General features: G+C 52.3%; 2 protein-coding genes across 7 annotated transcripts in view; both read right to left on the reverse strand.

Annotated features, from left to right (window-relative positions):
• Positions 1 to 6,522, reverse strand: part of LOC121661659 (myosin-3-like) — a 28,928-nt gene extending 22,406 nt beyond the window's left edge. The window contains exons 1-3 of one of the 6 annotated variants that reach the window (XM_042022054.1): positions 4,111 to 6,522; positions 743 to 795; positions 25 to 232 (exon numbers count right to left, since the gene is read on the reverse strand). In XM_042022054.1, coding sequence (XP_041877988.1) covers positions 25 to 228 — 204 coding nt within the window. In that variant the 5' untranslated portion in view covers positions 229 to 232; positions 743 to 795; positions 4,111 to 6,522. Of the gene's footprint in view, positions 1 to 24; positions 721 to 742; positions 3,042 to 4,110 lie in introns of those variants that run through there. The other 5 variants (XM_042022053.1, XM_042022052.1, XM_042022058.1 and 2 more) reach the window with 5 other exon arrangements.
• A 378-nt stretch (positions 6,523 to 6,900) lies between these two features.
• Positions 6,901 to 8,277, reverse strand: part of LOC121661662 (protein SCO1 homolog, mitochondrial) — a 4,885-nt gene continuing 3,508 nt past the window's right edge. Inside the window, exon 6 of the mRNA XM_042022062.1 lies at positions 6,901 to 7,862. Within this exon, the coding sequence (XP_041877996.1) occupies positions 7,734 to 7,862 (129 nt within the window). The 3' untranslated portion in view covers positions 6,901 to 7,733. The remainder of the gene's footprint in view (positions 7,863 to 8,277) is intronic.

An 8,277-nucleotide genomic window follows, 5' to 3' on the forward strand; every position in this document is an offset into this window, starting at 1 on the left:
AAGGGCCAGAAGGAATGCACTTACTCTGCCATCCTCTGTCTCAACAGTTATCTTCCCATCCTGTGCAGCCTTAATCTTCCCCTTGGTGTACTCCACCTCGGGGTCAGCCACAAAGCAGTAGGTCTTGGCATCAAAAGGCTGATTCTGGGCTTCTATTCTCTCCTTCTCGGATTTGCGCAGGTACGGCGCAGCCTCGCCAAAAACCTCCATGCCAACGTCTCTGCTCATGGCTCTGAAAGACAGACCCTGCTGGGCTGGTCCCCTGTGTGGTGTTTAAGGCAGAGTGGAGCTGAACATTCACCAGCCCTCCCCAGTTGGCTGCTCTAAGCTCACCCCTCCCAGCTCTCAGGTGTGTGAGGCGAGGTGTTGAGGGAGATGTTTGCTTTTCCAAGCTGGAAGGTACAAAGGCAAAGTGAAGAAGAGCTACCACCCTTCATGGCCCCAAGGAAAGGAGATCTGTGTCCAAAGGAGGAGGAGGGCTCCCTCCAAAGGATCCATGTAGTCCTGAGAAAAAGCGAAGCCCTGAAGATTATTTTTCTTCTGGTTTTTAATTTCTTTTAATCCATTAACATGGAACCTGTCCTAGTCCTCTGGTGAGCAGCCACAGTGGGCAGGAATGGACACGTGCTGTGGCTTGTTGAAGGAGCTCATGCAGGGGCAAAAACAGGGACCTACCCACAGTGAGCACAGGAGAAAAGCCAGCTCATGCCAGCCTGTTAGTTTTCATGCTTCAAATCCTCACCTGAACAATCAGTCAACACAAAGCAGGAAGGAATCAGCTGACATCTCGGATCTCTGAAAGAGAAACAGTCAAAGGTCACACTTCAACTAAGCTACAGCCTCTCCAGAGGCCCAACACCTCTCACTTACTGCAAGTAACTGTGCCCGTTGAGGGCCAGAGTTCACCAGAGACCACTCCTTCCCTGGCCAGGGAATGGCCCAGCGGGGAATCTACAGCAGAATTCCCACCACAGTGCTACAGCCTTGAGAGACTCCAAGCATGAGGAACAGGACCTGTGGTAGGAGCCCTCTGTCCCTCCGCAGGTCAGTCACAGCATGGCCCCGAGCACGGCCAGGACATCAGGAGCCACCAAGTGCTTTTTTCCTGACAGCTTTTATAGGCTCAGCTTAGTTCCCTTGGTTCAGCCCCTTCCCTATATTTGGAAGGAAGGGATCGACACTCCCGCCTGCTCACCAATTCTTGTTCATTTTTTGCCATATACAGTGTGTAAAGAAAGGACATGCTCTTTTCTCCCAATTTTGGTAACTCTGGGACCTATCTGTGTTTTGTAGGCTTTTCTTTGGTGGGAATTTCCTCTACTAGGAACATGCTCTCCTGCCAGCTACGACCACAGCCAGCACTTCACTCCACTCTCACCAACATGTCAAACAAATGATAGCACAGGAGGGACCTGCCTCACCACTCCTGCTCAAGGGTTGCCTAGGCAGAGCTGCACAGTGGTGAAGGAACCCAAACCAGCTCTGTATAGGGTGGAGAGCAAGGCCACGGGAAGGAAAAAAAGGATGAGGATTCATGTAGGATCAGTTATGGCAGTTCTTGTATATGCAATTTCTACCACTGCATGGGTCAGGGAGGACAGGATGAGAGGCCATGACTGAAACTCAGTGTGACAAACCATGGCAAAATAGAGACTGATCAGAAAGAACAGCACCCAAATCTGGCCAGCGGTGGACAGTTCATGAATGTCAAATCATGAATACACTACACAAGTTTAGCTTCAAACACAATTTCGGCTGCCCACGACGTTCACTGCCCTTGCTGCCAAAAGCCCCATCACACCATGCTGAGCAGGTTCTTAGATGTGTGACTGCAATTCCCACGTGAGAAGGATACTGGGAAAGTGGGCTTTGAACTGAGCTCTCCCAGTCCCAAACGCTGTTTGATTGGTACGGAGCAGCCAGGCAATGGCTGGCAGGGCAGCAGCTGGCAGGAACAGTGGGAGCCTTCATGCACAGGTGGAGTGAGCTCCCGGTGCAGGAGAGGAAGGGTCTCCTCCATCCCAAGCCATTCTGGCTGTTCTGGTCATCTGTCACTGTTCAGCAACCCCTGTTTGCTCTCTATACTGCATGGACCCTCACCCAAGGCTGCAGGACCTGCCTTCCCTCAGCAGAACAAAGCCAACAGGACTTGTGTGAAGCCAGAAGCCCCCTCCCTTCCCCCCAAATAGCTCCTGCCACCTCCCATAGCACCACTCTGAGGTGGAGCAGCCTGGGACACCTGCAGCTGCTGCTGCAGCACAGGGGATGTCACCCTGTCTTTCGGACACAGTGGCTGACCCTGTTTGTGTTGGCCCAACGAGAGCTGACCCTGTGGGCTTGCAGCAGAGTTGCTGTCACTAGTGTTTTGAAAAACATGTTTCATGTTGCCCTTAATTTCATTTAAGGTCACTAAAAATGGACACCACAGCCACATATCTCATGAACCATGAATTCCTAGAATCCCCCTAAGCCCGGAGGATGAGGGGAAAGCTTATTTTAGCACGCATCCCTTGTGATCGGCCCTTTGAACTCGGCACAGTGGATGTACTGAGAGCAAAAAGCTGAGGCACACCAGACCAGTGAGCAGTTTGGGGCTTTGTCCTGACACCAAACTGCCACTGTAATTCAGACAGGACACTTCCTACTCCCAGGCATGCTCAAGGCAAGAGGGCTGGACCTCACCCACACAATCACTGGGGTTGGAAAAGACCTCCAAGATAAAGTCCAAGCTGTGTCCCATCCCCACCTTGTCACTCAGCCCAGAGCACCAAGTCCCATGTTCAGGCCTTCCTTGGACACCTCCAGGGCCGGGGACTCCTCCACCTCTCTGGGCAGTCTGTTCCAGTGTTTGACCACCCTCCCCAGTCAAGAACTTCCTCTTGATGCCCAACCTGAACAGCTTTAGACTGTTTTGTCTTATCCAGTCCCTGTTCCCTGGGAGCAGAGCCCCACCACCTGCATCCTCATGTCAGGAGTTCTGGAGAGCCACAAGGTCCCCCCTGAGCCTCCTTTTCTCCAGGCTGAGCCCCTTTCCCAGCTCCCCCAGCCACCAGTAGTGCTCCAGACACTCGCCCAGCTCCGTCCCCTTCCCTGGACACGCTCCAGCTTCTCAATGTCCTTCTCGTCATGAGGGGCCCAGAACTGGACTGAGCATTCAAAGTGCCTCAGCAGTGCCCAGAACAGGGGGATGGTCACCCTCCCGGTCCTGCTGGCCACACCATGGCTGGTACAGACCCAGCTGTCATTGCCTTCTTGGCCACACTGCTGGCAAAGTCCCCACACCCAGCTGTGGAAGCAGAACAAAGAGGACCCTCAGGCAGCAAGAGCCACTCTCCCGGTGTTCTCTTGCTGGTTCAGGTGCCCAGGTGGGAGCAGAGTGCAGGAAAACAAGTGGCACTGAGCAATGACCCACGGCAGCTGCAGATACATCTGTTGCTCTGTGCTGCCAACATCACTGCAGACACAGAGCTGTCCTGAGGTGAAGGTCACGAGGGTGCTGTCACCACGAGCCACATTGCCTTGCAAGGCTCTCTCATCCCATCCTGGTGCTGCCAGGGAGCTTTTATTGCTGCCCTTCATTCAGAAAAGGGCACACTCATAGCTCAATGTACCCCTGCAAATTAAAGGTGGATTTACTGGTTGGTGTCTATCTATTTTTGCACAAAGAACTTCGGGAGAACAAGGAGGTTTTGTAAGCTGCAGCTGAGTAAGTTCCCTGGCACGCTGAAGGAACCTGCTTTATTAAACTAGTAATACACAGCTTAAAACATGGAATGAGCTGGCTCTTGCACAGAGACAGGTGCAATCATTCCTGCCCAGGTCTCCCCAGCACAAATCTTCACACTCCCAGCAACATGTACAACTGATGCAGAGCTGCTAGAAGTCAGGGGCTAGACACTCCACCACCAGCACAGCTTCCTTTAAAAAACACCCGTTTCCACTTGAACCAAACTAAACTTTAAAATTCTCTTCTGGAGGCAAATAGCCAGCTTTTTGCCTTTCCTTTTAGGCCACCAAACCTAAGAGCAGTCCAGTAAAACTGAGCTGCTTGTCTTTTCATGTCTAAAGTAAGGATTGTGGCCATTCCCCCTGCAGCACAGACCAGCATACCTGCTTCACTGAGTATAGACTTGCTACCCCAAGGCTGGGGAGCTCCTGAGCAGCCCCAGCACACAGCCATAGCTCCTGGATGCTCCAGATGAGTACACTGCTTCAGCAGGAGGGGCTGGAAAGCCTTGGTTGCTACCAGCAACCTCAGTGCATCGGGACAGGCGGTTCCCAGCTCTGCTTGACTCCTCAGCAGTCCATGCATTGCTTGTTTTACCTGACTGAAAACACATACTGATTTGCAGAGAGGTGGTGAAGAGCCCAACTCAATGCTCAGCCTACAGCTCCACCCTGCAGTTCACTGAAGACCATGTGAGAGCCTTTATTCATCCCAGCTGCTGGCTGTGGGCTGATGGGAGCACATCTTCAGAATGCCGGGTCAGTGCTGGGTCCATGCAAGTCTGATCAAGTGAGAAAAGGCTCAGAAAATGTAGATATCTTCAAAAACACTGGAGAAGGGGAGAAAGAGCAACAGTATCTCCAACCACACGTGACCTTGACCCAAGCTGGGGATAAGGAAGACTTGCTTACTTCCTCAGGCTGTGAGCAAGGATTAAGTGTCTCTGGGTGGTGGCAGGAGAAGGCTGAGTTTCAGACAGGTCACTTCATCACTGAAGCTCAGTGCCACCATCTGCAGTTTCTGAAGGGCTCCCATGACAGCAGCTTCACTGCCCCACAGCCTGCAGTGCTCTGCAGGGCTGGCCAACAGTGATGCTCAGCCTGCCATTGCCAGAATGCCACCAAGCAGGGCTGGCTGGGGCTGCTTTTATCAGCACTAAGGAGCTTGAGCCCTGAGTGTGTCCCAGCTGAACCCGTGTCAGCAGCACTACACTGCTCACCCCAGGGGAGGAGGTCTGGGAAAAGCAACAGGGCTGGGAAGAGCCTGGAGGGATATAGGGCGTGGAAGCCAGAGCAGAGCAGACATGAGCAGAGTGACAGCCACATGGCCAGGTGTCAGCTCAGGTGCACCCTGCCATCTTCCAGGCACCCCACTGTTGCCCCCAACTCTGTCCCATGCCTTGGCCTCAATATTAGGTGTTTTGGTGCCCTCTGCACAACCTGCTCTGACCTGTACTTAAGTCTGCTGTGCCTGCAGCAATCCCCTTTGCCACCTTTTTGTACCCTCAATATCCAGGAACTCAATATCCTGAGACACAAAGGCAACTTCCAATCCTGGAGCCACCGCAACAGGCAGAGCAGAGCTGTCCTGAACGCTGCAGCCTCTTCCCTGCCCTCTTCACTGTCCCTGCAGCTGGCCCCTGAGCCAAGCTGGCTGATTTGTGCTTTGGCATGGCTTCAAAGTGCTCCTGAGGTTGTTTTAGTCTCAAAGAAAGTGCTGGTACAAATCTGCACCGAGCTGAGCATGTCTGCTGACAGCTGGGCCAGCAACTGAGAAGCACCCGCAGGCCCAGACCAGCAAGATCCTCAATTTACCAACGCTTGGAAGCACAGGGGCTCAGCTGGCACAACCAGGAATGGGAGTTTGTTTGGAGGTGGCAGGTAAATCCAGCACAGTGGGAAATACCAGCCCTGAAATGGTCCAGCAGTCCCTTCCAGGCCCAGCAGGCTGCTCTGGCTGGGGACAGACAGCACCATCATTCAGCTCCACCACGGGCCCACAGCAAACACGGTGTGAACACGTACGGGCCAGGCAGGGCCCCTGCCCCAGCACACGGAACAGCCCCTGTGCATTCCTCAGGAAGCAAATCCCACCTGCCCATCCCGACTCCCTGCTGTGACAAAGTGACAGGACCTGTGGCTGTGCAGAGACCAGTGGGTGCTGACCAACCTCAGCTCCCAAAACCACCTGCCACAACACTCCTGCGCCCTAGAGAAGAGGCACACTTTGAGGAGAATCTGAGGTCAAGATGGTGAGGGCCCTCGAGCTGGTCATCATGTACAACACAAGGAGAGGATGAGGGAACACGGCTTGCCCGGCCTGGGAAGGAAAAGGCTTCAGGAGAAGCTAACAGCAGCCTGAGGAGGTTGTCAAGGATGAAATCAAGCTCTTCATCGTGGTGAAGTTAAAATGCTGGTTGAAATGGTAACTTCAAACTGGATATAAAGAAAAATATTTGCTTTAGTTGGAAACATTGTTTTTACACATCTAGAGAGGTTGTAGTCTCCACCCTTGGAGGTTTTTGTGCCCTAGCTGTTTAAAATTTTGAGCAACCTGGTCTAACCCTGTAGTTGCCCCTGCTTTGAGCAGGAGGTTGGACTACAGACCTCCCGAGGGTCCCTCTTATCTGCATCATTCCATGATCTGGACTGAAAAGGCAACATGGAGCTTTTGTAGTTGTTTTAAGGCCACAGCCTCTACACCTCTTCAGGCCCTGATTCTGCCCATGCTGGTGCTGAGAACATTCCTAAAACAGCCAAGCTTCACCCATGTGGCTTAAGTATCACTCATTAGTTAAGCTCCTCCATGGGCTATGCAGGCAGCACATGAGGAATGTGTTGCCTTCCTCGGGTAGACAAAAGGGGCCGATCCTCATTCCTCAGACATCTTGTCACTAGTCCCCAGCCTGGGACGGCAGCAGCTCTTCAGTCAGGGTTATGGATGCCAGCCACTCAGAGGAGATGCTGCTCTCCACTGGTATTTTCCAGTACAAGTAGGCTGGGCCTGGGTGTGCTGTGGGCACACACAGCAGAGCTCTGTGGACTGGCCCCTGCCAGGACTGTGCCCTGTCCTCCCTGTCTGTGGGGTACCCAGGGGTCCCCGCTGGCCTTGGGGAACACAGGTTCACCTTGCACAGCACCAGTCAAACCTGACTAAGGAAGTAAAAATATATATTGCCTATAGAAATCAATCTTTATTTTCAAATGCTGCACTGCATAAAATGTATCTGCTTGCCAGCCCTGTGCATAGACACAGCCCCCCTCCACCCTCCCCACTTCCCTGCTCAGCACAGCACAAGCAGAGCAACTACACACACCATCACTTACACCAGAAGAAAAACCTATTTGCAACCCAATTCTCTTTTCCTGATAAGTGAACGGTGTTCACCTCGAAAAAAATCACCAGAAAAATACATTTCATTTCTGCATTCAGTTGAAATGATCAGGCTCGCTACAGGGCTGGTCCCATGTGTGGAAGCTGCCGGTGCTTTCAGTGCTCTTCACCTTCTTAACCTGGATAATGAAGCACTCTTAAAGCTCCCCTGCCTGTAATAGTGCAACTGCCTCTCCCAGAAGGCAAAACAGTGCAGAGACACCAGAGGGCAGAGCTCCTCTGAGAATGCCATGGCCCCACGGCTTTGCATCAAGTCATTCCCCTGCAGTGATTGTTGTCCTTGCTCATGTCTTGCCAGACCAGCCATTTTTTTACCAGCAACACACGCGTTCTTCCCAAGTGAAAAGTGCTTTCCATTCTTTGCTCCCAACAACGTTTCAGAGAAGTCCCAAATTTCATTCTGTACCCAAGATCTTGTTGGAAATAATATCCATGGGGAAGGCTCTGTAGAGATTTTTGGTGATGGGAATTTGCAGAAACATGGTTGCCTTTCTTATTTGGAAGAAAGGAGGCCTGCATGACAGGATGTTGAGTGCTTCTGCTTTAACTCCAATGTCCAATCACAGCCAAACCCACAGGTGATGTTCACAGCAATCTTTGAAGACCTTGCATTTTAGGATCTGTATTTTCTCATGTGTGCAGCAATAGAAGCTGAAATCTCAGCGCTCCTCTTATTCTGGCCATAGTAGTCCACAAAGTCACCATCAGGGCCGAGGAGGTACATAATTATTGTGTGATCCACCTGCAGGAGAGCACAGCATGGCTTGGTAAGAGAGACCACAAAATCACAGAACACCAGCTCAGAAGGGAAATGCACGGCAGGGAATGGGACCAGCAGTGGGATACAGGGAAATGCGGGATCCGGAATGGGATCAGGAGTGGGATACAGGGAAATGCGGGATCGGGAACGGGATCAGGAGTGGGACACAGAAAAATGCAGGACTGGGAATGGGACCAGCAGTGGGATACAGGGAAGTGCAGCATTGGGAGCAGGACCAGCAGTGGGATACAGGAAAATGCAGGATCAGGAACAGGACCAGCAGTGGGATACAGGGAAATGCGGCACTGGGAGCAGGGCCAGCAGTGGGATACAGGGAAATGCAGGATCAGGAACAGTGGGATACAGGGAAATGCAGGATTGGGACCGGGACCGGGAC

This window comes from Corvus kubaryi, unplaced genomic scaffold, assembly GCF_017639235.1.
Source record: "Corvus kubaryi isolate FWS band 111438036 unplaced genomic scaffold, C.kubaryi_AGA036_p1.0 37187, whole genome shotgun sequence".
In the NCBI taxonomy this organism is placed as follows: Eukaryota; Metazoa; Chordata; class Aves; order Passeriformes; family Corvidae; genus Corvus; species Corvus kubaryi.